This window comes from Podarcis erhardii (genome assembly GCF_964252035.2).
Source record: "Podarcis erhardii genome assembly, chromosome: 12".
NCBI classification, from domain to species: domain Eukaryota; kingdom Metazoa; phylum Chordata; class Lepidosauria; order Squamata; family Lacertidae; genus Podarcis; species Podarcis erhardii.
Genome location: NC_138513.1, coordinates 1,956,736 through 1,983,418, shown reverse-complemented (window position 1 = coordinate 1,983,418; position 26,683 = coordinate 1,956,736). Strand labels below are relative to the sequence as shown.

General features: G+C 50.8%; 1 protein-coding gene across 2 annotated transcripts; it reads right to left on the bottom strand.

The window, feature by feature from the left end:
• CSPG5 (chondroitin sulfate proteoglycan 5) lies at positions 1–26,124 on the bottom strand. 2 transcript variants are annotated; one of them, XM_081834310.1, is made up of 5 exons: positions 25,990–26,124; positions 22,008–23,544; positions 14,306–14,494; positions 5,341–5,494; positions 1–224 (listed from the first exon to the last, which is right to left on the bottom strand). In XM_081834310.1, exons 1-5 carry the CDS (start codon positions 26,048–26,050, stop codon positions 63–65), a joined length of 2,103 nt encoding a protein of 700 aa, XP_081690436.1. In that variant the 5' UTR covers positions 26,051–26,124; the 3' UTR covers positions 1–62. The 2 variants fall into 2 exon arrangements, with proteins under 2 accessions (XP_081690436.1, XP_081690437.1); XM_081834311.1 differs by having other exon boundaries at positions 5,422–5,494.
• Positions 26,125–26,683: the final 559 nt, after the last annotated feature.

The window sequence follows — 26,683 nt, the reverse complement described above, 5'->3', positions numbered from 1 at the left end:
TCTCTCTCTTTCTCTCTTTCTCTCTCTCTTTCTTTCTCCTTTCTTTCTCTCCTTCTGGCCTCTCATGTCAGGTTGTTCTGCAAGCAATTCACTTCCGAGTCGTCCGGTTCCCCTTTGCCGTTGTCCAGTTTGGGCGACATGGAGTTCTGGATGTTGAAGGACTCCTCGTCTTTCAGGCACGACTTCAAGGGGTCTTGAAGCTTGTGGGGGGCATTGGGGTCGTCCTAAATTGGGGGGGGCGGTCGGGAAGGGAAGGAGCAAGGAAGCGCGAGAGAGAAAAGGGAGTCAGTGCTGGAAGCGGCGACGGCAACAGAGATCTCAACAAGGAAGGGCTAGCGTGGACGGGGGAATCTTTGGGGCCAGATCCTGGCGCAAAGGCCGCTAGCTGGCTGAATCCTATGCTTTGAGGTAAGAAATCACAAGCTCCTGAATCGTACAACAGTAGAGCTGGGAGGGACCCGTGAGGTCATCCATTCCAGCCCCCTGGGTTTAATCCCCAGGGATTCGGCAAGATCCCTGATCCTGGAGAGTCAATCAGCGCAGACAACAATGAATTGGATGGATCCATGCCTCGACTGGGTAATAAGGCATCTTATGAGGTTCTTATTCAAACCAGACCTCCATGAGGGCTAGAATCTTGTTTTTGGAGCTGAGCCCTAGTGTAGTGATCAGGTGGGATTGCTATGACGAATTATAACAAATATAGAGTAAGCCTTCTGTGTCAGCAATGAAAGCATTGTGTTGACTGGGTTTGAACTATTTGATAGGATTTCTGATCAATCCACACCTCTGCATCCCTGTTCCATTTCTCTTGCTTGACCAGTCATGTACACTGCCAGTTGCTTCGCCAGGCAGGCATCCTGGGTCATCAAAAACAGTGGGCCGTTTCTTTGATGTAGCTTTTCTGATATGTTAATCTTAGGGCCAGGAAACAGATCTCACCTGAAGGTGATAATGATCGCTGTCCTCCTGGCAATCCTTATCATGTATATTGCTTGTTTATCACTTCCCCGGGGTTGCCAAATGCATTCCTTTGTAGTTCTGTTTTATTTACCCCATGCTTAATTAGTTTTGGTAGTTTAACTTTGTCCCCACGTGGGGTTTGTTGAAATGCTTAGAAGAAATCTGATTGGTTCTTACGAACACTCTGTAAAAAGCTCTTTTGTGAATTAAACGACCTGAGCCAGGGGGTGGAGGGACAGAGATTATTATACGCACCCTTCCCAGAGTCTTGCTGGTTCAAGCCTCTGTGTGTATTCTTATTAATCAGAGTTCAATCCTTCCTTTACTTTGGGAACGCCTCACCCTAGCTCACTGGGAGAGCACCTCCTTTGAATCCCAGGTTTAGTCCCAAAAGGCACCTCCTGTTAGGGCTGGGAAAGCCACCCTGATGAGTTGATGGAGGGCAGCTGCCGGTCAGTGTGGGATGTAGCTAGCTGGACCAATGGCCTGACTGTGCTCCTGGCTACTGAACAGATCTCCACGCAGAGAGGTTTTCCAGGCACCCTAATCTGGAATGCGCTGAGCAAAGATCTTTCTGCCGGTCCCTGCCTTTTTAACCAATTCAACTGCCACTCCTCCCAGTTTTAAATCAAATTTTAAGCCGTAGGTTTTAAGTTTCAAGTTCTTTCGTTAATTTGCAACGGTTTCCCCTTGCATTTTAAGGTTGCTGGGTTTTCTCCTCCCCGATCAAATCAGGGGACTCCGGTTACATGGGGCGACTATAGAAATGTAGTAAAAAGCAAACACGAAAACGTGGTATCAACTACGTTTCTGAGGACAGCACTGGGATTCTTGGCACTAAACTCCAGGATAGTTTAGAGTACCAGGGCGCTGATCTCAAATACATTAATTTTTTTTAACTGGGTTACTGTGCATTTTAAATAAGGGGGCTTTAATTCTCCAACGGCATTGTTCCTGGACGTTTTAATTCTGTTTGGATATTGTGACGGATTTCATAGTCGTAAAATCCCTTTGGGAGCCAACTTGGCAGATAAGCAGTATATATATTAATACAGTGGACCTTCGGAACGTAACTTCCGGGTTGCGAACGCAGCAAACCTGGAAGTGTATACTTCCGGGTTTTGCCACATGCACACGCGCAGAAGCGCTCTGTTCAGTTTGGTGGGCGTTGCTGCCTCCTGCGGAAGGGAGTTCCCTGGTTTAACGGCGCACTGCATGTGGAAGTCCATGCCGACGACATTTTGTATACGCTGCGTTTTTATTGTAGCGCTATATATATATATATATATATATATATATGAAAGCTGGTGGATCATGGATTGGGACCTCCTGCTACATGAGCCAGCAGCAACTCCCTGGCAAATGCACATAGGATTGTGGTATTAATTTTTTTCTCTCTCTCTATCTATCATCTATCTATCTATCTATCTATCATCTATCTATCTATCTATCTATCTATCTATCTATCTATCTATCTATCATCTATCTATCATCTCTCTATCTCTATCATCTATTTACAGTATATATATCTGTCTATCTATATCTATCATCTGTCTTTCTGTCTGTCTATCTAACTGTCTATCTAACTGTCTATCTATCTATCTATCTATCTATCCATCCATCCATCCATCCATCCATCTATCATCTATATCTGTCTTTCTGTCTCTCTCTCTCTCTGTCTCTCTCTCTCTCTGTCTCTCTCTCTCTCTCTCTATCTATCTATCTATCTCTATCTATCTCTATCTATCTATCTATCTATCTATCTATCATTTACAGTATATCTGTCTGTCTGTCTATCTATCTGGACTGAAAAGTCCTCAGAAATATGTGTGTGTGTGTGTGTGCTTTTTAATGAACGGCGGAATATTAAATGCCTACAATAAGAACACAAGAATAATGAAATAAATACCCTGAAATCCCCAGCTAAGGAGGTCTGTCTGTTGGCACTCCCAGAGTGTCTCTGATGCTCTCTGCACATGCTCTGTGGCATCCCCATCTCCCCCCCACCTCCCCCCACAAGCAGCACTGGAGAGAGGAAGCAGCAAGCACATAGCAGCCTCGTGCCCCCACCCCGAGACCCCCGGGGCCAGACGTGGGTGTGGGCATGTGGTTGTCGGCACGCAGACAAGCAGGGTCCAAGCCCCCGTGAGGATGGACACAAGGGAGGCGGGGGGGGGGTTGCGGAAACATGGAAGGGAAGGAGGGGCAGGGAGCACATTCATTGGGGAAGCATCGCTCAGGCAAGCAACAGCAGGCTGCAGGCTTGACAGTCCCAAGGGCCGGATCAAGAGATTTTCGGGGGCCACATTCGGCAACACCGCCTCCGCCCCCAATCGCTAATCATGCGCATTGCCAGGGCAAACAGTTGCTTTGCCGAAAGGCGCAAGACCTTCCTCGTTTCCTGCTTCTCGAAATATTTGGCGTGATTCCTCCTCTACAGGGGGCTGGACTAGATGACCGCTGGGGGCCCCTTATGATATTTCAATTCTACGCGGCTGCCCCAAAGCTACTGGACATCCAGCGGGGCATGTTTGGCGGTCATTTTTCTGACTGGCTGACTTTCAGGTAAAGGCATATAGGATTGCAGCATTAATTTGTATAGTTGTTTTTTTAAAAAAAAAATCTGGATAAAAGTGCATTTTATGCAAATGTGGTTGACTTTCCCAAAGGATCTGGAAGAGGATAGGCAGGCTCAGTGCACCGGATGAACAGAGGGGGGTGAAGATAAACGCAGCCATGTGGGGGAACAGCGGCACAACTCCTACATGGATCGGCCCCACCACTAGAGGGCGGCAGAGAGCTGCCCTTTTTAAAAGGATATAAAGGTAAAGGTAAAGGGACCCCTGACCATTAGGTCCAGTCATGACCGACTCTGGGGTTGCAGCACTCATCTCACTTTATTGGCCGAGAGAGCCGGCGTACAGCTTCCGGGTCATGTGGCCAGCATGACTAAGCCGCTTCTGGCGAACCAGAGCAGCGCACGGAAACGCCGTTTCCCTTCCCGCCAGAGCGGTACCTATTTATCTACTCGCACTTTGACGTGTTTTCGAACTGCTAGGTTGGCAGGAGCAGGGACCGAGCAACGGGAGCTCACCCTGTCGCGGGAATCGAACCGCCAACCTTCTGATTGGCAAGTCCTAGACTCTGTGGTTTAACCCACAGTGCCACCCGCGTCCTTAAAAAGATATATTCTGCAGAAAATGATCAGTTGGGTTGCAGCATCTCCCTATGAGGGGAAAGGTTGCATTTTCAGCTTGGAGGAGGAAAGGCAAGTATAACAGAGGATGTAGCAGAAGTTTATACAGTGTGCGTAGAGGAGGAATAATTCCCCCCCCCCCCTCTTTCATAATGGAAAAACTCGTGGGCATTCAAGGAAGCTGAATGTTGGAAAGGGCAGAATTGTCACATGCAGTGCGCCGTTAAACTAGGGAACTCCTTTCCGCAGGAGACAGCGACACCCACCAACGGGGACTAGATAAATCCACAGAAAAAGGACGGCAGAGATGCTTTCGAACACATCCAGCTGCCTGGATTCACAACTGAGGAGTGTGCAAGTATCGAACTCAGGTCCCTGCTTTGTGGAGTTCCCACTGTGCCGCCGGGATAACTGGCCACTTCTTAGGAACTTACGGGGTTCCTGCCAGGGTGTTTTCTGGAGGAACCTACAGGTGAAACTTTAAAAATTGGAATATCATGGAAAAGTTCCTTGATTTCCACAATTCAACTTGAAAGGTGAAACTGATATATGAGATAGACTCGTGACATGCAAAGCGAGATATGTCAAGCCTTGATTTGTTATCGTTGCGATAACGCACAACTTATGAAAACCCCAAATTAACCATCTCAGAAATTAGAATATTCAAGGAAATCCGCAAAACAAGGATTGCAAATCGAGCAAGATTGGACCTCTGAGAAGTAGAAGCAGATCTCGCTTTGCATGTCATGAGTCGATCTCATATATTAGTTTCACCTTTTAAGTTGAATTACAGAAATCAAGGAACTTTTCCACGATATTCTAATTTTTTTCGAGTTTCACCTGTACTGAACCACTGGCTCTTCTGACATCCGTATGGAACTTGCAGCTCCAGGGACAGTCTATCTCGATTCTGAGGTTCTTTGGAGCGTTTGGATCCTGGGAAAACAGGGTGCCAGGATAGGTGGGCCTCTGGTCAAAGCCAGCGGGGCTGTTTTGGGGTTATCTCTGGTTGGGGGCAGCCAGATCCCCCGACTTCGCTATTGCATCAGTACAGGCGCCGGCAATCTCTCTCGCTGGTGTTGGTCTGAGCGAGCTCTGGGGCAGGCAGTAGGGCGGGAGACGAGGGTGGGGGGCAGGAGGCATGCAGCAAGGGGGGGGGAGACGTGAAGAAGACGAGTTACCTGACAGATAATGTTATCATAGTAAGCCAATGCACGAGCATGAGGGGAGAGGTTGGAGGGGGTGTCACAAAATTTCCTTACATTTGGGTGCGAGCCCTCCGCAATTGTGGACAGCGAGAAGTTGTCGTTGTGGAGCTCAGAGGGGGTTCGGTATCTGCCGGCGGCGGGGAGGAGAGGAGGGGAAACAAACAAGAAGCAGAAAGAGGAAAGAAAGGAGAGAATCCAGAGGTCAGAAAGAGTAATCGCAGATTTGGAAGGGAACCCAAAGGCCAACCCCCCATCCCCGCGATGTAGGACTCTCAACAAAGGCAAAACACAACTCGATTGTCGAGCTGGCAACAAACCATAGCAATCTTTCCAGGGAACTTTTGAGACCTGCTACGCTGTTCAAACACATTTACGGCTCCCAGTACGTGTTGGTGCTGACCTTTAAAGACCTAAACAGCCTCAAAGGCCCAGTAGACCTGAAGGAGCGTCTCCACCCCCATCATCCAGCCCGGACGCTGAGGTCCAGCGCCAAGGGCCTTCTGGCAGTTCCCTCCCTGTGAGAAGTGAGGTTGCAGGGAACCAGGCAGAGGGCCTTCTCGGTGGTGGCGCCTGCCCTGCGGAACGCCCTCCCAGCAGATGTCAAGGCAATAAACAGGTATTTTACTTTTAAAAGACAACTGAAGCCAGTTTTCAATGTCTGATGCTGTATTGTTTTAAATATTCGGTTGGAAGCCGTCCAGAGTGGCTGGGGAAACCCAGCCAGATGGGCGGGGTATAAATAATAAATTATTATTATTATAATTATTATACATGGAAGTGAATGGCATAGAGTTGCACAAATAGAGGGCAGCTCCTGCAACCACTTGCTTTTCTGCACACCCAACTGTACTCCCCCCCCCCCAAGCCTACTCCAAAAATGAAGCAATCTAACCGTTCGTTCCACAATGTTTCCCACGGGAAAAACCAGAGGTCACCCACATTCACTTTGCAGAGCAATGGCTCACCACCAGAACAGGTGAAGCGCTGGGTAGAGGTTGCCTCTGAGCAGCTGCAGAGTGCCTTTCACGCAGCAATCTCTGGCCAAATTTGAACTTGCGGAGGAGAACCTCCCAGGAGGAAAGTTTCCTGCCTAAAACCTCCTGTCTGTGCTTCGCATCCTTTTTGCTTAAAACGATTAACATTCACGGAATCCACAGAGTCAGAAGGGACCGATGTCAGACCCAATGTTGTGTGGCATCCCTGTGACCGCCCATCTTTTTATTTTTCTTATTGTGGCGTTGGAATAATATTAATTATGACATATTGTTCATCATTTCTTATGACAATAAGGCAGGGGGCAGAAAACCCTCTTCGATAATGAATTTATTGATTGCCCATTCGTTTTTTAAAAAAATCACAACAACAATTTAAAAAAAATCAAAACAATTAAAAAACAAATTTAAAAATTGCAACAAAAAGACATAAAGTTGTGCAGTAGAAAATATACAGGGGAAAAGTTTGACCTTTTTCTGCTAGGCAAAGATCAGAAGGTGACCCGGATAGTCGCCAGATTCTGTGTACAGATCTGTAGGCGCAGACCGGCCCCCGACCCAAACGAGTTCATTAAGAAAATCCCCAAACTTGGTTCCCTGGGTGACTCTGGGTCAGCTCTCTGCGGTACCTTATCTGAAAGTTTTAAGTGTCTATACGCTAATCGCATTTATAAATTTTAAATTTATTGTTGTACATGGTTTAATTGTTTGTTTTCCTTCTGTGGCTGTACCCCCTCAAGTGTGTTTTATAAGCTGGTCTCCGACCGTAATGAATTATCTAAGCTATGTTATACAGGAAAGTGAGAAACCGATGCCAATGAACAACTTGTGGGAAGCTCAAGGGCCACATTCTCTCCCATATAACCTTCTGGGGGCCACATTCCAATGGCGGAGCAAAAGTGCTGCGGTTCCTGCATTTCAGGGGGGGTTGGACTAGATGCCCCCCCAGGGTCCCTTTGCAATTCGACTGTTTTATGATTCCACGGCCTCATTCGCAAGGGGGGCGCGGTGTGCTTGGTGCCAGGAAGACGCGATCCGCCGCCTTTTTGCGCCACGCTGCGTATCTCCCCAAAGGGAATTGTGTTGCCTCTCCCCAACGCTGCCTGCCCCCCCCACTCTCAGATGACCTCTGGCCCCCCCAAGATGCCAATGGAGGGAATCTTTCCCTTCGAAGACCCACCCGCCATACAAAGCCATCCCCCTCCCCACCCGACGGACAATACGGCCATCTGCTGTTGCCAAGCTAAGAGCCCCCATGCAGAGCGCCAGCTGCTCAGCGTGCCCCCCACAAAGCTCTTTAAGGGAGCTGGAGGGAAGAAAAGGGGGGGGCATTGTGGCTGCGCACTCAGGCAGTTTAGTTTTTTTTTTAAAGGGGGGGAAACCAAGCTCATTTGCAAAAGAAAAAGCAGGGCATAGGAATGCAAGCGGCTCCCATGACCTCTGGCAGAAAGGGGCGCGCAGAAAGGGGCGCTCGGGAAGAGGGGTGGGGGCAATTCCCAGGCTCCGTCCTGCCCCCCCCCCAATGTGTTGTTGCTAAGAATCCAGGGACCCATCTCTGCACATATTAAGCATGGGGACCCCTGCCCTGCCTGGACGGGACCCAGCTGAATCACACATCACAGGGACGCAGTGTGGATGTCAAGGACCCAGAGAGAAGGGGTGAATAGCTGTCAGCTTTTCCCTTTTCTCGCGAGGAATCCTATTCGGAATAAGGGAATTTCCCTTTTAAAAAAGGGAAACATTGACAGCTATGAAGGGGCGTCCCGTTCCAGGGCAATGTCTAGGCAACATGAGGACCGTAAACATACGTAATAAACAATCTTTAGAGAATTCCTTCAAATCACAAAAAGTTCAGAATGAAATCTTTAGTCTCAAAGTCTCTGGAAATCTTTAAATGAAGCGAGGTACCAGACTTTTTATGGTGGAAGACAAGATGTGAAGCGTTGTGTATTCCACAATGATGCTCAACACTGAACAGTGATTCCGAATATTGACTACTGTTTCGTAGAATTCTTCGTCAGCGTGGTGGGAGGATATAGAATTGCTTCATAAACCCATCTTATTTCGAATGAATGTATGTAAATGAAAATATCAAATGCGGTGACTACATTATTACACGAGCACTGTTCCACAGCATTTGATATTTTCATTTACATACATTCATTCGAAATCATTCATTGTTAAACACACAAAGCTTGTCTTCCACCGTACAAAGTACAGAGACTTTGAGACTAAAGATTTCATTTTGAACTTTTTATGATTTGAAGGAATTCTATAAAGATTCTATAAACTTCACCAAACAGGGCTGCCTTGCGATGTCTTTTAAAGATAAGATAGCTGCTTATTTCCTTCACATCTGAAGGGAGGGCGTTCCATAGGGCAGGTGCCACCACCGAGAAGGCCCTCTGTCTGGTTCTCTGTAACCTCACTTCTCGCAATGAGGGAACCGCCAGAAGGCCCTCGGAGCTGGACCTCAGTGTTTGGGCAGAACAATGGGGGTGGAGACGCTCCTTCAGGTATACTGGACCATTTAGGGCTTTAAAGGTCAGCACCAACACTATGAATTGTGCTTGGAAACGTACTGGGAGACAATGCAGATCTCTCAGGACCGGTGTTATGTGGTCTCAGCGGCCGCTCCCAGGGACCAGTCTAGCTGCCGCGTTCTGGATTAATTGCGGTTTCCGGGTCACCTTCAAAGGTAGCCCCACGTAGAGCGCATTGCAGTAGTCCATTGAATTGGGTCCACAATGGCTAGAAACTGGCTTCTAAAGCAAGATTCAAGCAGAGGCGCCCTCAAAATGTTGCATTTTTGCACGGAAGACATTGCACCGTGGGTTGTTGGTCCTCCTACAAAATCGCAGCATGCAAACGGCCTCGGTGCTAAGTAGCTAAGCGGAACCTCCATATCCAAGAAGAGTCTATCTCTGGTTGCCTGGCGCTGAGCACAAAGCGGAGGGGGCCAGCCTCCCTCAACTGCATAGCCACTGCTACAGAAAGCGCATTGGGCCAGAAAGACTTGGGTGCTTGCAGTTTGGGTGGCGATTATTAGATTCTGTCATGACAGGGAGCTTTGAAAAATGGCTCATTGCAGCCAGAAGTGAGAGGTCAGCTGGGATTCTCAGAGATGGGGAGAGAGGGGGGGGCAGTTTTTTGTTTGATGCAGACCCACTCTATCATTTTGCATCTTCCCAACAGGATACCACCGGGAGACTTTTGTTTCCCAGTGCCTGGGATGCGGCAATAACCACAAATGGCGTTGCCTTGGCGAAAAACAGCGATGCCCATGACATGCAAAAAAGCCCCGCATTTTGGAGTTCTTCTACTGAAGACGTAAGGGAAGAGCTCAAAGTGCATTCAATGCCCAGAAGCTGCTGGCAACTACCTTTGCTCTCCCCCTCCCATGGCCCCCACCCCACACCCCCACAGGTCTTGCCAGACAGTGCAAAGCACTCCTTGGTAATTACTGATGGCACTTTTGCAAAACAGCAATTAACCGCTCATTAGGGAGCTGGCCTGCTCAGACCCAGGAGGGGAAAGAGAGGAGAGCCAGGAGCTGGGATACAAAGCGGTAACCTTAGCTGAGAAGCAGCGCAGGAGCTCTCCCTCCTTCCCACCCTCCAGATGCTAAGTGGGGTTATGCAGGGTTAGCAGGCCTGCGCTTGCAGCCCCAACAGCCCGGCAGGCAGCAGAGTTTCCATGCTTCAGGTTTAGCTCAACATTGAGCATGAAGAAGAAGAATAGGGACCTGGGACAGGCTACAACTCGTGGGCATCCAGTGAGGCCGAGGGCTGGAAGATTTCCTTAAGGTCCATGAATCATCATAATTTAGAGGTCCTGGGCCCTAAGGAAGTCAGATTATCCTCCGCCAGGGCCAGGGCCTTCTCAGTGATGGCTCCGACCTGGTGGAATGCTCTGTCCCAGGAGACCAGGGCCCTGCAGGATTTAACTTCCTTCCGCAGGGCCTGTAAGACAGAGCTATTCCGCCTGGCTTTCAATTTGAACTTAGCCTGATCTTTTATTCCCCTTCCTTCCCTCCATCTCCCCTTTTTATGAAGATTACCCGCTTTGGGATCCCACAGCTAATTCTCCCCTGGTCTCCTCGCTGGCCCAAACAGGACTAATTTAGCCAGCTAGCCCTTGAGATCATCTAATGTTTATTGAACGGATTTCCCCCCTAAATTGATTTTTGAATTTGTTGTTATTCACGTTTTATACTGTATTTTATGCTGTATTTGTTGCATCAATTAAGTGTTTTAAATTTGTTGTTAGCCACCCTGAGCCCGGTTTTCTGAACCAGGAAGGGCGGGGTATTATTAATAATAATAATAATAATAATAATAATAATAATAATAATAATAATAATAATTCAGGGTGGATGGAAGGAAGTTCTGCGGCACGCAAGCGCACAGTTAACCTACGGAACTCACTGCCACAGGAGGCAGGGATGGCCACCTAACCTAGATGACTTAAAAAGAGGATCGGGCAAATTCGTGGAGGAGGAAAAGGCTATTGATGACGAAGGCTGGGCTCTGCTTCCACGTTTGGAGGCAGCAAAGCTGCTGAATTCGAGTTGCTGGAAGCCACAGGAGGGGAGGGGACTCTTGGGTTCGGGACTGGTACAGAGGAGGGAGGGGAGGCACCAGCTGGGGAACCCCCAAGGAAAGACGGCTCAGAGCCAAGGGATTGGTGGTGGGACAATGATGGGTGGTCACAAGGGGAGGAGTGGGAAGGAAGTGGTCTTGGAATCTGAAGAGGCGACAGGGTTTAGTGAGCGGGGAGAGTCAGTGACAGAGAGCAGTCCAGACTCAGAGGCAGAAGCTGAAGCAGGAGAGGAGGGAGACCAAGAGGCAGAGATGGGCCTGGTTGGCAAAGAGTCATGGGTGTCTCTCCTGCCTGCAGAACCAGCTTGTCAGGAGCGCATGCAGGAGCCAGGCCCTGTGACCAATAGGACTTTGCAGGACTGGGGCCTTCCTAAGTTTGTTCTGGAGAGGCAAGGCGCGGCCGCACAGGTGAGGCCGATTGGTAACTCACAGCACCTGGTGGCAAGAGCCAGGAAGGGACATAAGGTCAGCATTTCCCTTTGGCTTTTTGCCACAGCAACACCCTCCCTGCCTTGCTGTGTTTGACTCCCTGCTTCTTGATCCTCAGACCCTCGGCTTCCTGACTTCTGGACTCCCATTCCTGTTCCCACCTCGCCACCTTGCCCCGGGTCCCAACGTCCCCAGCTGGGACTTTGATCGCCCGTGAACCGGACCGTGACACAGCTTGTATGTTTATGTTCTGACAGTTCCCTCACCTGCGGGCAAAAGCAGTCCAGCCCAGAAAGGATTCTGCCCCACAACTGCATGAAGTGCGTAGCCCAGCGAAGTACCACCCCCTGGTGGACAATGGGATTCCCTGGGGGATTCCCTAAGAGGCAAGGGGGCAAGAGGTGGGTGCGGAAAGTGGGGATTGAAGACTCTTGCTAACTTCTCCGCATTGGCTCCCCGTCTGTGGGATGCTCTCCCCAGCGAAGTTTGCCTGGCGCCTTCATTATACATTCTGTTTTAACCACGCCTTTGGTTGACCTGATGGGACTTCCTGTATCCTTTTAAAATGTGGCTCTTTTGTGTGTGGGGGGGGGGAGTATAATTTAGTTATAGGGACACGGGTGGTGCTGTGGGTTAAACCACAGAGCCTAGGGCTTGCCGATCGGCGGTTCGAATCCCCGCGACGGGGTGAGCTCCCGTTGCTCGGTCCTTGCTCCTGCAAACCCAGCAGTTCGAAAGCACGTCAAAGTGCAAGTAGATAAATAGGTACCGCTCCGGCGGGAAGGTAAACGCCGTTTCCGTGCACTGCTCTGGTTCGCCAGAAGCGGCTGAGTCATGCTGGCCACATGACCCGGAAGCTGTATGCCGGCTCCCTTAGCCAATAAAGCGAGATGAGCGCCACAACCCCAGAGTCGGCCCTTTACCTTTACTTTATAATTGGGTTATTGCTTTTATTTTTATTTTATATACTGTGATCCTTTTTTTGTGAACCGCCCTGAGACCTCTGGGTATAAGGAAGTATATAAATTCAAGAAATAATCATCATCATCATCATCATCATCATCATCAAGACATTGGGACACTGGACTCGCTGCATCAAGCCCATCCGTCACACTGGGAATTAACTAAGCAGTGAAGACGTTACTAAATGTGGCATTTAGGACTCTTGCTAGAGGACTTTGAGAAGCTGGCATCACGGATCAAGTTCACCAGGCTTGGCGGAGTAATTAAACTTAATAGTTTTAATTGGGTTTTCAGCGAATGCGCAATTAATGGTTGCTGTTTCAAATTTTATAGTCGTCTTATCTTCCTTAGTGGGTCATGCAACTGCTATTCTGATAAATTCTTTATATATATATATATATAAAGGGGGGGGCAGTTCTGAAAAATGCCGCTGTGTGCATTTTCCAGAACAGATTCCCCCTCCCCTTCCACTCTGTTTCACCTCTTTCTCTGATGTCACCAGGGAAATTTACAGCCCTGCGGAAGAGGCGAACTGACAGGCGCTCTGTCCCGGGCACACACAACACTTGGCGTTTCTCCCAGCCGTAAAACTCCAGCCCTGTAAATCACAGGATGGGGACGGGAGCAGGGATCCCACAAAGGCTGTCGTTGATGGAGGATCGTAATAAGGAAAGCCTGCCGGATCAGGGGGCCCACCCAGTCCAGCATTCTGTCCTCACAGTGGCCAACCAGATGGGAAACCTGCAAGCGGGATTTGAGCACAAGAGCAACTGGAATCCAGATAATAATAATACTAATACTACTTACGGTATAATAATTTATTATTTATACCCTACCCATCTGGCTGGGTCTCCCCAGCCACTCTGGGCAGCTTCCAATCGAGTGTTAAAAACAATACAGCATTAAATATTACAAACTTCCCTAAACAGGGCTGCTTTAGATGTCTTTTAAAGATAAGATAGCTGCTTATTTCCTTCACATCTGGTGGGTGGGCGTTCCACAAGGCGGGTGCCACTACCAAGAAGGCCCTCTGCCTGGTTCCCTGTAACCTCACTTCTCGCAAGGAGAGAACCGTCAGAAGGTCCTCGGCGTTGGATCTCAGTGTCCGGGCAGAACGACAGAGGTGGAGACGCTCCTTCAGGTATACAGGTATAAATTGCTGTCTCTAACCACAGACACAGAGTATAGCTAACCTGGCTAGGAACCCTCAATAGCCCTCTCCTCCATGATGAGAAACATGTGTTGCTCCGCTCACTTTTGCCCCAGGCCCCACCCACTGCTAGCATGCGGCCCTTACGAGGTGGTCCAGAGACAAGTGTGGCCCTCAGGACAAAAAAGCCAAAACACACACACCCGGCACCTCCGCAATAAAAGAACGAAGACAAAACTTTTCCCAGGAACGTCCGTCTCCCGCCTCTTCCTTGCCAGTCAGCGATCGCACCGTTTAAAGATGGAGTTCATTACCAAAAACCCCACTTGGCTCATTCCCAGGAGCATTCCTCCATTAAAATCAGTTGCCGAGTTTCAACCTCCTCTCCAGGGATTTCCCAAGCAATCTGAGACTGCACCTGCATGAGGCCGAACTCTCCTCCACCCTGTTCATGCCTCTCTTGGTTCTGGGAGACAAGGCAGGAGGAGAGACACATGACTCTGCGCCAGCCAGACCCATCTCTGCCTCTTGGCCTCCCTCCTCTCCTGCCTCAGCCTCTGAGTCTGAACTGCTCTCTGCCACAGACTCTCCCCGCTCACTAAACCCTGTTGCCTCTTCAGCTTCCGAAACCTCTGCCTCTTCTCCTTCTGACCACTCTTCGTCATCCCGCCGCCAATCCCTGGGCTCTGTGCCTTCTTCCCTGGCGGTGTTCCCAGCTGGTTCCTCCCCCCATTCCTCTGCGTCCAACCCGCCCATGACATTGACACCCACAAACCCGCCCGCCTAGCCCTGCCGCCACTCACTTGGTCTTGCGCAATTTGCTGTTTTCGGTTTTGAGCAGGTAGAGTTTCTTGGCGAAGAAGACGGTCATCATGAAGAGGAGGAGGACCACCAGGGCAGCCGAGCCCACGGCGATGCACATCACCTGGAAGTCGGTGATGATGGACTCGCAGCGGATGCCTTTGTGCCAGATGTAGTCCTGGGTGTTGCACCTGCCGGGCGAGAGGGAAAGCGAGGTCTGCTCAGCAAAGGGGGAGCCTGGGAAAGGCATCAATCCTAATAATAATAATAATAATAATAATAATAATAATAATAATAATAATATCTGGACTGCCTCGCCAGAGTGGTGCATGCTCTGGTTATCTCTCGCTTGGGCTACTGCAATGTGCTCTACATGGGGCTACCTTTGAAGGTGACCCGGAAACTACAACTAATCCAGAATGCGGCAGCTAGACTGGTGACTGGGAGCGGCTGCCGAGACCACATAACACCAGTCCTGAAAGACCTACATTGGCTCCCAGGACATTTCCAAGCACAATTCAAAGTGTTGGTGCTGACCTTTAAAGCCTTAAACGGCCTCGGTCCAGTATACCTGAAGGAGTCTCTCCACCCCCATCGTTCTGCCCGGACACTGAGGTCCAGCTCCGAGGGCCTTCTGGCGGTTCCCTTCCCTGCAAGAAGCCAAGTTACAGGGAACCAGGCAGAGGGCCTTCTCGGTGGTGGCGCCCTCCCTGTGGAATGCCCTCCCACCAGATGTCAAAGAGAAGAACTTTTAGAGATAAACAACTACCTGACATTTAGAAGACATCTGAAGGCAGCCCTGTTTAGGGAAGCTTTTAATGTTTAATAGACCACTGTACTTTAATATATTGTTGAAAGCCACCCAGAGTGGCTGGGGAATCCCAGCCAGATGGGTGGGGTATAAATAAATAAATTAATAAATAATAATAATAATAATAATTTCTTATACCCTGCCTGTCTGGCTTGGCTGCTTTAGCCACTCTGGGTGGCTACCAACAACAATGCAATTTAAAAAAGAAGGAAAACCCAAACATTTAAAAGTTTCCCAAAGCAGGGCTGTGTTCAGATGCCTACGAAATTTTTTATAGTTGTTTAATTCTTTGACATTTGCCGGGAGGGCATTCCACAGGGCGGGCCTCCCCTGCTCTCCCCGTGCTGGATCTTGACCACCAATGCAGCTCAACTCAAATGGAGAAGCCTACTCACAAAGGCCAAAAGTGGAGCTTCCACAGATAGGGGCAGGATACCTTAGGAAAAGATAAGCGCATGTCACCAGCTTGTCTGTTTCCCTGGGACATCCCTTGTCAGAGAAGGCACCAAGCTGCAAATTTCAAGTGCTCAGAGCCCTTCTTGTTAAAGGGATAATGATTCAGAAAACCCTACGACGGTCCTGTAAGGTAGGGCAGTATCATTGTCTCTGCAAAGCAGATGTCAGCCAGGAGAAGGGGCTTGAGGATGAAAGGGACAGATTCGTGACTCTTCGATAAACGCGGGGATTTACTCCCCTGAAAGGCCCATAATAATAATAATAATAATAATGTATTACTTGTACCCCGCCCATCTGGCTGGGTTTTCCCAGCCACTCTTGGCGGCTTCCACAAAGACCAAAAATACATTAAGATGTCACACATTAAAACTTCCCTGAACAGGGCTGCCTTCAGATGTCTTCTGAATGTCAGGTAGTTGTTTATTTCCTTGACATCTGGTGGGAGGGCGTTCCACAGGGCGTGTGCCACCACCGAGAAGGCCCTCTGCCTGGTTCCCTGCAACTTGGCTTCTCACAGTGACAGAACCACCAGAAGGCCCTCGGCGCTGGACCTCAGTGTCCGGGCAGAATGATGGGGGTGGAGATGCTCCTTCAGGTATACTGGACCGTGGCCATTTAGGGCTTTAAAGGTCAGCACCAACACTTTGAATTGTGCTCAGAAACGTACTGGGAGCCAATGTAGGTCTTTCAAGACCGGTGTTATGTGGTCTCGGCGGCCGCCCCCAGTCACCAGTCTAGCTGCCGCATTCTGGATTAGTTGGTGCCAACACTGGGTTCGAAAGCTACGCCAAGTTCAGCTTAGCGGCACAAACAGGTCACCAATTTGGGGCTAGGCTCAGTATGCAAACCAGGCCCACATTGTAGCAGCAACCTATTTGCTTGTTTCGTCAAATTCATACACTGCTCAAATGCAAAAATAAATCCTCAAAAGAGGTTGACAAAAAGGATAGAACCATAAGAAAACTACAGTCATACCTCGGCTTACAGACGCTTCAGGTTGTGTTTTTTCGAGTTACGGACGTGCCAAAACCCAGAAGTACCGGAACGGGTTACTTCCCAGTTTCGGCGGTTGCACATGCGCAGAAGCACCAAATCACGCTTTGCACATGTGCCGAAGTGCCAAATCGCAATGTGTGCAGACGCGCTGCTGCTGGTTGCGAATGCTGCAGGTTGCGAACGTGCCTCCCGCACGGATCACGTTCACAACCCGAGCGTCCATTGTACTAGGTAAAATTAGGAATGGTAATTTCAGACGTCGAAAAGTTAAAATTACAATTAAGGCTTGCAGCAGCTTTCTCCAGCGTCTGGTTATAGTGTTTCTGGCTGCTGTTGCACCAGCTTTCTAAACCTCTGAGTGGACTGAATGTTTTTATCAGGCGCAGAAGAATCCACAGTGCAGGTGCTCGCTTAATATCAACAAGCAGGGAGTTCCACAGTCTAAGTGCTCTTACAAATATCGAATGGGACTTATTCGGCGCCTGCTAGTTCCACCAATCGAAGCCGGTTCATGTAGGGTGAGGCAATCTTGCGGGTAAACTGGTCCCAAATTATTCAGGGGATTAATTACTGATAGTAGCATCCTGAACCTTACCCAGTGGCAAGCTGGAACCCAGGGCAGGTATCTGAGCACAGGTGGGATAGGCTGGCAAGGCCTCACTCCTGTCAGCAATCGGACTGCAGCATTCTGCGCTAACTGCAGCTCTGGATCGAGAGAAAGGGAAGCCCCCAAGTACAGCGCCTTGCGCATTAATGTTAGCGCGGCCTCAGCTGCTGCGCCACACAGAGGTCCCCGGCTTCCCCCAAGCCGGTGTCGTTTTGGACTACAACTCCCATCATGCATCTGATGGGAGTTTGCATCCAAAACACGGGGGGGGGGGGGAGACCAGGTTGTGGAACACTTTGCTAGGCTATCATGCGTGGTGGATAAAAATCAATGATTTAAAAATAAATATGATTTTTTAAAATTTTAATTGGAATTTATTTTTAAATTTAAATTGGATTTTCAAAATAAAATGCTTTTGGAGGAAAAATCTTTCTAAAGATCGTTTTCTATTTAAGTTGCATCGTAGTCCAAAGGCTATTCATCAGGAAATGAGGATTTGTTTTAAGTTTTTCACGTGTGCTAAAATCGTTTAACCACATCAGTTAGCAAACATGGATACATATGCTATAATGTCATTGTTTTAGTTAAATAAATGGTTTAAATTGTTACCAAGGAAATGATTATTTTTCTTCTTCCAGTAAAGTACAGCAGGAAAGCTGTCCAAATATAAACAGCTATTAAACCTCACACTAATTTCATAATTATCTGTGTATTTCTAATAGTATAACCAAATCAGTAATTTTTGATATAAACTATTCCGAAAAATTATTATTCCAGAAATGAAACCTTAGCCTGGCTGTAAATATTAAGATTATACCAGCAAGAATGAGTCTTTCTGTAAAAAAAATATGATTAAAATGAAGTCTTACTGACCAGTGATTTAAATCGTGATTTGATTTAAATCAAATCCACCCTGCTACTATGTGTGTGTCCAGGCCTCTTAACGGAAGAGGAATGAGGGAGTGAGGGAGCCTTGGCCCTCCAGAGGTTGCCAAACTACAACTCCCATCGGCCCCAATGGCCAATGGATGATGGGATTTGTAGTTCTGCAACACCCAGAGGGCTGAAACCTGCCCACCACCGACTTCTTTATTTCTCACGCTTCACACTCCCAGTATGGCTAATAATAATTTTACAAAATGCAATGCATTTTAAAAAACCCACACAATGCAGAATAAAACACTACCATGCAATATGGCCAGTCAGCAGCAGATTTTGCAACGGCATCCAAGGTTTGCTGGGGAAAATGATTAAGCTGGAAATGCTCATCCCATCAGGACCAAGAAACAGACAGGGAACCCACAGGTGTGTGTTTCAGCCTTAGCAACCTGTGACTCCTGTATTGCTGGGGTTGGACTAGATGACCCCTTTGGTCCCTCCAAAACCAGACAATTGTATAGCTTTATGAATGCACAGCACGTGCCACACTCGCTGAACCGAAAACCCTTCCCCTGCGGCACCCCAATGAGGAGTGAGGCAGGATCTGAACTCGCCCCCTATTTGCACTTCAGGATTTTTGCTGGATTGCAAAAGGGGTGCATCTCCCGCAGAGGACCCCTACCCAAGCTCTGCTCTCAGGGAGCGTCGCGACTCGCACCCAGAACGCCACCGCTGGATATAGCGCGCCTTCTTCCCGCCACCGCTGTCTGTCAGAGCTGATTAGTGACTCAGGGAGAGCATCCCGTCAGCGTGGCTCTGACCTAATTCCGGCTCGGCTGAGCAGGCAGGGTGCTGTGGGGGCAGGGAGCACCCGGGAAATCCCTCCCCCTTCTCCGCTCAGCAGGCAGCAGCCGAGACGCCTTCAGGCTGCCTCTCGCAACCTTGGGTCGGGCAGAGGGCACGGGGCTGAGACAGCATGGGACCTACCTCCCAGGGTCGTCGTAAACAAAGAACTCGGGGCACACCTTTCGGAGACCAAAGAGCATCGCCCTGTGAGCCCAGGGTTCGAATCCCGACTCGGTGTGTGACCTTGGGGGCCAGTCCCTGCCTCGCAGGGTTATTGTTGGGGGGCACTGAACGAGGAGGGAGGGGGGAAACCACAGATGCCACCGTGAGCTACTCAGAAAAAAAGGTGGAATGCAATAAATGTATAGGAAATTCGGGGGGGGGGGGCGAAATGGGAAAACAGGAGTTCGGGGGCAGGAAGAGAGAATGGCATGGGAGAAATCCGCGCTGCAACACTTCGTTGCAGTTCTTGAAAATACAGTGGTAACTCGGGTTAAGTACTTAATTTGTTCTGGAGGTCTGTTCTTAACCTGAAGCACCACTTTAGCTAATGGGGCCTCCTGCTGCTGCCGCGCCGCCAGAGCACGATTTCTGTTCTCATCCTGAAGCAAAGTTCTTAACCTGAGGTACTATTTCTGGGTTAGCGGAGTCTGTAACCTGAAGCGTATGTAACCCGAGGTACCACTGTACAGTAGAACCTTGGCTTACGTTACTAAACTTCGGGTAGCAAAAGCAGCAAATCCGGAAGTATTTTTCTGGGTTTCGCCGCTCGTGTATGCGCAAAAGCGCTCTGCGCGCATATGCGAAGAACAGGCGCCTCTTGTTGTGGAAACCTCGGGATCAGACCAGAGTTCCGGATTGGATCCCGTCCGCAACCGGAGCACCACTGTACTGTCTGTGTCTGTCACCGATGGGCAAACTGCCGTCAGGATGATGGGCGGTGTAGTCCAATAACGTCTGGAGGGCCACAAGTGCCCCATTCCTTCAGGTCGATGAGGCAATTCCCTAAAGCTCCATCACAGTCCAGTATGACCCCAAATCCCACATTACTGCATTGCGAGGGGTTGGACCAAATGACCTTTGGAGCTCCCTTCCCACTCTAGAATTCTCAGATAACTCAGGATATGGGAGTCAGCAAAAACAGGAATGGATTCCCACTTGGGGGTGCCGGATGAGATCTCCCAGATTTAGCCCGCATGCCAAGAGGGATGTGCCCCTTTTCTTCCACATTAAGTGGCTAACTGGCTCCCGGTGGAGTACAGGGTCAGATTTAAGGTGCTGCTTTTGACCTTTAAAGCCCTTCACGGCCTAGGACCCTCGTACCTACATGACCGCCTCTCCCGGTATTCCCCATGGAGGACCTTAAGGTCCATAAATAGCAACACTCTAGAGGTGCTGGGCCCTAAGGAAGTCAGATTAACCTCAACCAAGGACAGGGCCTTTTCAACACTGGCCCCAGCCTGGCGGAACGCTCTGTCTCCTGAGACCAGGGCCCTGCGGGATCTAATTTCTTTCTGCAGGGCCTGTAAGGCAGAGTTGTTCCGCCTGGCCTTTGGCTTGGAGCCAATTTGATTCCCTCCCCCTCTTTCTTTACTCCTTTCTCCTCCTGTGAAGAGGCTGCATTTTAGTGTTTTAATGTTTCAATATTTTAATTGTTGTATTTTAATCTTGTTTTTAAGTTGTATTCATTCAACTTGTTTGTATTATTGCTTGCTAGCCGCCCTGAGCACGGCTGGAGAGGGCAGGGTATAAATAATAATAATAATAATAATAATAATAATAATAATAATAATAATAATAATTTATTATTTATACCCCGCCCATCTGGCTGAGTTTCCCCAGCCACTCTGGGCGGCTCCCAATCAGTATTAAAAACAATACAGCATTACATATTAAAAACATTCCTGAACAGGGCTGCCTTAAGATGTCTTCTGAACGTCAGGTAATTCTTTATCTCTTTATCTCTTTATTATTATTATTATTATTATTATTATTATTATTATTATTATTACCTCCCATTCAGTCCTATGGAAAAAGAGTGCAAGGCGTGTGACCTCGGCTGCAATGAAGGCTGAGCCAATCCTTCTCCTTGGCTCCCCTTGGCTCCCCAACCTGCTTGCTCTAGGACATCCCCGATGCTCTCCTAGTTGGGAACCTTGCAAGGCAGCACATGATTTGCACATCAATCTCGCCACGTTGGGTATTTGGTTCATGAGGCCATAAAGCAGGCCACTTGCCCCTCTGGCACAGTTGCCATCCAAAATACGGAGCCCCAAGGTTCCTGGTACAACCAGAGAGGTTGCTAGAGCCATAAAAAAGGAACGTGAGCATTCTAAATAAAGATTGAACTTTGGAACTCCTTGCCGATTGACATCTATCAGGCACCTTCGCTGGACTCTTTTCCGCACATGTTAGAAACATTCTAGTTTAGACAAGTCCACCCAGATGTTTAGAAAGGTGGCGCAAGTTTTAATCTGTTTTCGGTCCATTGCTACTTTCAATTATTGCGGCCGTTTTTCCTTATGGATAATTTTATCCCTTCATCTTTCTTGAGGGTTTTGCTTTCTTACAATCAGGCAGCATACAAATCTGATGAAATAAATAAATAAAGCCCAGACTCCCTGCAGTTAGAAAGCTAGCTCACCAGGGAGCGGTCCAGGCTTAAAATGTCGCGCCTGATGCACTGGTCTTCTTACTTGAAGGGGAGCTTTGTGTGTTTTCACACAGGGGGTGGCATTCAGTTAACAGCACTCACCCATTTGAACTATGAACTGGTACCATCCACTCTGACCAGCTGGGAATTCGAACCCCTCACCCTGTCACATGTGGAGACCAAGCTGAAGCCAGTGCAGTTTTGGGTGGAGGAGGAATCTATGCTCCAAAACCAGGCTGAGCATGGCCCACCCCAGACCTTTGAAGGCTACTACTCCCAGTGGAAGAAGACTCAAATTTCAGCAGCACCCAGGGTGTCGCTAAACACCCCCCCTTGCCTTTCATGCTCCCTTCCACGTCCCAGTTGTGGTGCCCCCTGCAGCGCAGCCACAGCTGCCTCTGCGACTCCCACCTCACCTGCCAGGGAAGCCCCGCCCACTTCCAGGTAGCGCCTCACCTGCAGAAGGCCCCCAGGTTCTCCACCAGGTAGCACTGGCCCCCGTTGTGGCAGTAACTGGGGAACGTGTCACACATGGATTTGCAGGAGTTGTTGTGCCGGACAAAACCACTACGGCATTCGGTGCTGTTCTCCACGACGCCCAACAGGCTGAGGTCCCGGCCAACTTCCGCCGGACGGGGTCTGGGGGTGGCCCTGCCGCTGCCCCCCGTGATGACAAAAGTCTGCAGAGGTGGGACGACGTAGCGGCGGCTGGTGGGCTCCGCTTCCTGGACGGCAGTGTGGATCTTGGGCGTAGCCTGAGTGGGGATCCGAAAGCCGTTCTCGTCCTCCAGATCCCTGGCCAGCCCTCCTCCGCCATCTTCCTCCTCCTCCTCCTCTTCCTCCGGCTCGTCCAGGTCCTCTTCATCCCCGTCGGTGTAGAAGGAAGTTGTGGGGTAGAAATCGGACTCGTCGAAGGGCGTGAAGTCATCGTAGAGGTCGTGCAGGGACCACGACATCCCTTTGTCGTCCACTGGTTTCCGCTTGGTGGAGTCCAGGCCGGCCCCGCCAAGCCTCCCCCCATCAAACAGGTCATAGTAATCAATGTCGATGATCTCGGAGGCCAAAGGGTCCTGCGACGGCTTCGGGGAGGCCTTGACCGGAGGCGTGACGGCCGTCTGCGGGGTCTCGGCGCCCGGCCAGCTCAGGTCGGTGCGGCTTTGCGTGCCCTCGGCCGGCGAGCTGCTGGAAGACTCCACCCACAGCTCCAGAGGCTCCTCCTTCTGGGCGGAGTCTTGCTCTGGGACCGCCCCGCCCTCCTCGAGGGCCGGGACATCAGCCCTCGTGGGAGACGCCAGCACTGCCACCCCAAATGTGTCGAGAAGGAGGTCCGTCTCGGCCGAACTGTGGCCCAGGCCTGCGGGAGAGCTGGCCTCTGGTGCAAACTTGGGGGTCGTGGTCCGTTCTGCCAACTCCCCTTGATCCGGGGAGGCCTTGGCGGGCTGGCCCCCGCTACCGGCTTCCTCTTGGCTTTCTGGGGCAGCACGGGGGCTCCCCGCTGCCCCGTCCTTCCCGTCAAGTAACTTCCAGGCCCCCTCCTGCCCCTGCGCCGGATGGGCAAATCCGGTTCCGCCCGACAATGCTTCGAGGGCGCCCTTGCCGTCGTGTCCCCCCAAAAAAGGCTGGCTGAGAGTCCCTCCGGGGCAGCCCAGACAGAGGCCCGACATATTTTTCTCCTCCTCCATCTCTCCAGAAAAGTACCTCACCGTGACGCTTGCCCCTGGGGGGCTGCCAGCAGCTGGGATGTCAGAAGCGACGGCGTCTCCTCCATCGCCACCTGGGAGAACGGCAGGCGGCTTGAGCTGAGATTCCTTCGCTCCCGCTGCCTGCGAGGCTTTGGGGGTAGAGGCGTTCCCTCCTCGCCAGGCGCTGGGTCTCGGTGGAGAGGGATTCTCCTTCCTCGGAGGCTGCGCTCTGCTCACAGCGGCCGGCCTGCTCTGCCAGGGGGCTCCTCGGACGTCAGTGGCATTGGGGGATCTTGCAGGTTGCTCAGAGGCTGCAGGCAAGAAAGGCAGAAGCGCTTGTGAGTGGGGAAGAATGCAAGCAGGGAGAGGCACTCATTTCCGTGCCCACAGAGGCGTTGCTAAGCTCCCTCCCCAAAATAAGAACCCATAAAGAGCCCTGCAGGATCAGGCCCAGCCAGCATCCTGGCCTCATAACCTGATACACAGAATCATAGAAAAGTCAGAAGGGATCTTGTGTGTCATCTAGTCCAATGCAGGAATATTTTGCCCCACCTAAGGCTCGAACCCATGGCCCTGAGGTTAAGAGCCTCACACTTTGACAACTGAGCTATAAACTGCATCAGGGCAGAACAGGGCAGTTGTCTCAATGCAAAACCTGCAAGCACGACCCGGGCGCAAGAGCATTGCCATTGTGGGCTGTTAGCCCTTGATGGCTCTCTCCTCCATGAATCTGCCCGGTCCTATCTCAAAGTCACCTAGATTGGCCACCATTGCCACTTGTGGAAGGGAGTTCCATAGATCAACTCAGCGCCGCGTGAAGAAATACTTTATTTTATCCGCCCTGAATCTTCCAACATTCATCTTCTCTGCTTTTCCAAACCCCAGAACCTCCTACGGACAATTCCAGCGCACCAACGGTACTTTCCCTATTATATATATATGTACGTATTCTTCCTTGCCGCGGTGTCAAAAATAGCAGCGGTCTCGGCTCGCGGCTCATTCCCACACATTCTGGCTGCCTGATTCAGCTTTTCTCCTTCCCCCTCTTTCTCAGTGTAGTAGAGCAGAATTAATCACTTGGAGGGGGGGGGGAGAGAAAAAGCTGGCTGGTTGTAGCGAGGAGAGGGGTGTAAATATGGGAAATGTCTTTGGCGCTAACAGTCGCTTTGGGGTTTATTTACCAAATCGGTGGACCTCTCCCTGCAAGGAAGGAAGAAAGGCAGCCTGATCCATCCATGGGCAAAGGGGTGGGCTCCCTCTGACAAGACCCCCCCCCCCAGTGTTCTAATTTTGGCTTCCCTTAGAAAGATCTTGGGGGTTTTTTTCTGAGGCTTAAGACAAAAGCGAACAGAAAAAGGAGGGCGGAATGCAAGAGAAGCCAATGCAAAACAGAAAGAAATTGTTCTAGAGGTAGGAAACACCCCTCCTCAAACCAGGAAAAAAATAAATACAAGGAGGAGGGTGTCTGTCTGGTTTTTGAGCATTCAGGACTGGGGGGTGTGACTGAAGAAGAGGACTGCAGGCAAAACCACCTGGAGAAGAGGGATGGAGAGATCCCAAAAGGGTGGACAGCACCTCCATGCCTACACAGACACACACACCTCAAGTCAGCACCTGTCTGACTGGTCATCACCAGATCCTAGAACAGGTGGACCTTCTGGTCTGATCCTGCCAGGCAGCTGAAGGGTCTTGCAGGGGAAACAATTCATTTTGCATTCCCCCCCTCTGGAAGGAAGGTCTGACTGAGTCACTGGTTTTTGTGGCCTTCTGACCTGAAAATCCATAGATTTACACATCTGAACCTGGCAGCAGCAGCAGGCAGGATAATTCTCACTCCCTTCCAAGCGTCTGGGGTTTATTTACGACAGGACACGGTCACCGGGGGACTATACCGATAGATCTTTTCCACCATCAAGCAAGACCCGCATTTTTTAAGAAATAAAGGGACTTTCTTTTTGCATTCATTCGATCTTCGACAGATTTTTTTTTGAGAGGGGGGTGCAGCCAAGAAAGGCACAGGGGGTCTTCGATGCTGCACACCACCCCTGACTCGTCTGCAACGGAATCACCAAGACGTGATCCGGTGCGATTCCGCATTTCGCTGCGATCTCCCGCCGCTGCCGCCGCCCGCCCCTCCCCCTGCCCTCCAGCTCTCCATTCGCCACAGCCTCCTTTTTGGGGGGGAGGGGGACACACACACACACACACACCAAAATACATTTGCAGGGGAGGGGAAGCAGGGCGCGGAGAGTGTGTGGATTTTGTAACACGTGTCTTGCATTACAACTAACGCCGCCACCAAATCACTCAACAGACATCCCCGAAAGCATCCTACAAAATGAGGAGGGGGAGAGGAGAAAAAGGATGGGTGGGAATCATTTTTTTGGGGGGAGGGTCTTCTCTTCCCACCCCAATGTGGCCATTTTACACCCCCCAGCCCTATCCGTCCCCCACCCCACTTCTTGAAAAGGCTCCCCCAGTTTCCTTAACCATTGCCAAAAAATAATAATAATGCGCCCTCCTTATTTTTTGCGCGAGGGGAGTGGTCGGGGGGGTGGGTGGGGGAGAGACGAGACTGTCTGGGTTGGGGGGGGCGGTTCCCCCGTTGCAAATTCCACCCCCACCCCAAAATATACCCCCCAATATTTGCAATCCAGAAAATACCCAGGTAGAGAAAAAGGGTGGAATCTGGAGATGGGGGGGTGTGTGTGTTGGCGTCTCCATCCCACCCCCCGATTCACCTGGCCCCCACCTACCCGCGAGGAGGCCCGCCAGCGCCATCAGGCCGGCGGCGAAGGCGAGCCAGGCGCGCCCCATGCTCCGTGCACTCTCGGCCGCCTCCGAGGCTCCGCGCGCTGCTCCGGCTGCCGCTCAGCGCCGGCGGACGCCCCGCCGCATGGCGCGCCCAGCCGCGCCCCCCGAGATCAGCGCCCAGACGCCGCCGCCGCCGCCGCCCAGCCGGCCCGAGGAGGAGGAGGAGGAGGAGGAGGATGCCGCCAACGCCGCCGCTGCCCCATCGTCCCCCGGCCGCCGCCGCCGCCAGCCCCAGCTCCCGCGGCAGGAGCAGAAGGAGAAGCGCCGGCCCCGCCTCGCCGCGCGCAGCGCCAGGAGCCGCGGAGCAGGAGGAGGAGAGGGGAGGGAGGGGGAGGCGCTTCTGCAAGGAGGATTACGGTGCCCGTGGGGGGGGGGAGACAGACACACACAGACTCACACACACACACACACACATGCACACGGGCGCGCGCAGCACCCCCCTGCCCAGTTGCAGCTGCTGCGCTCTTGCAGTTGCAGGACGCGCCGGGCGCTGCTGCAATGCATGCGCGCCCCTGGGCACAGTTTAGAGCTGGGGGGTGGGGAATGTACGGAAGGCAATTGGGGGAGACGGAGGCTGGAAGCGTTGGAGGGGGGGTGGATGCGAAAGGGGGGCGCAAACCGGCGAGGGAGCGGCCA

What these genes read in the sequence shown, in the direction of transcription:
- CSPG5 (XM_081834310.1), bottom strand. Translation starts at nt 26,050, where the DNA reads ATGGGGCGCGCCTGGCTCGCCTTCGCCGCCGGCCTGATGGCGCTGGCG. An exon ending in AACCTGGGGGCCTTCTGCAG is followed by an intron (nt 14,495 to 22,007) that starts GTGAGGCGCTAC and finishes CTCGCCCGGCAG; the next exon opens with GTGCAACACCCAGGACTACA. An exon ending in AGCAAATTGCGCAAGACCAA is followed by an intron (nt 5,495 to 14,305) that starts GTGAGTGGCGGC and finishes CGCCGCCGGCAG; the next exon opens with ATACCGAACCCCCTCTGAGC.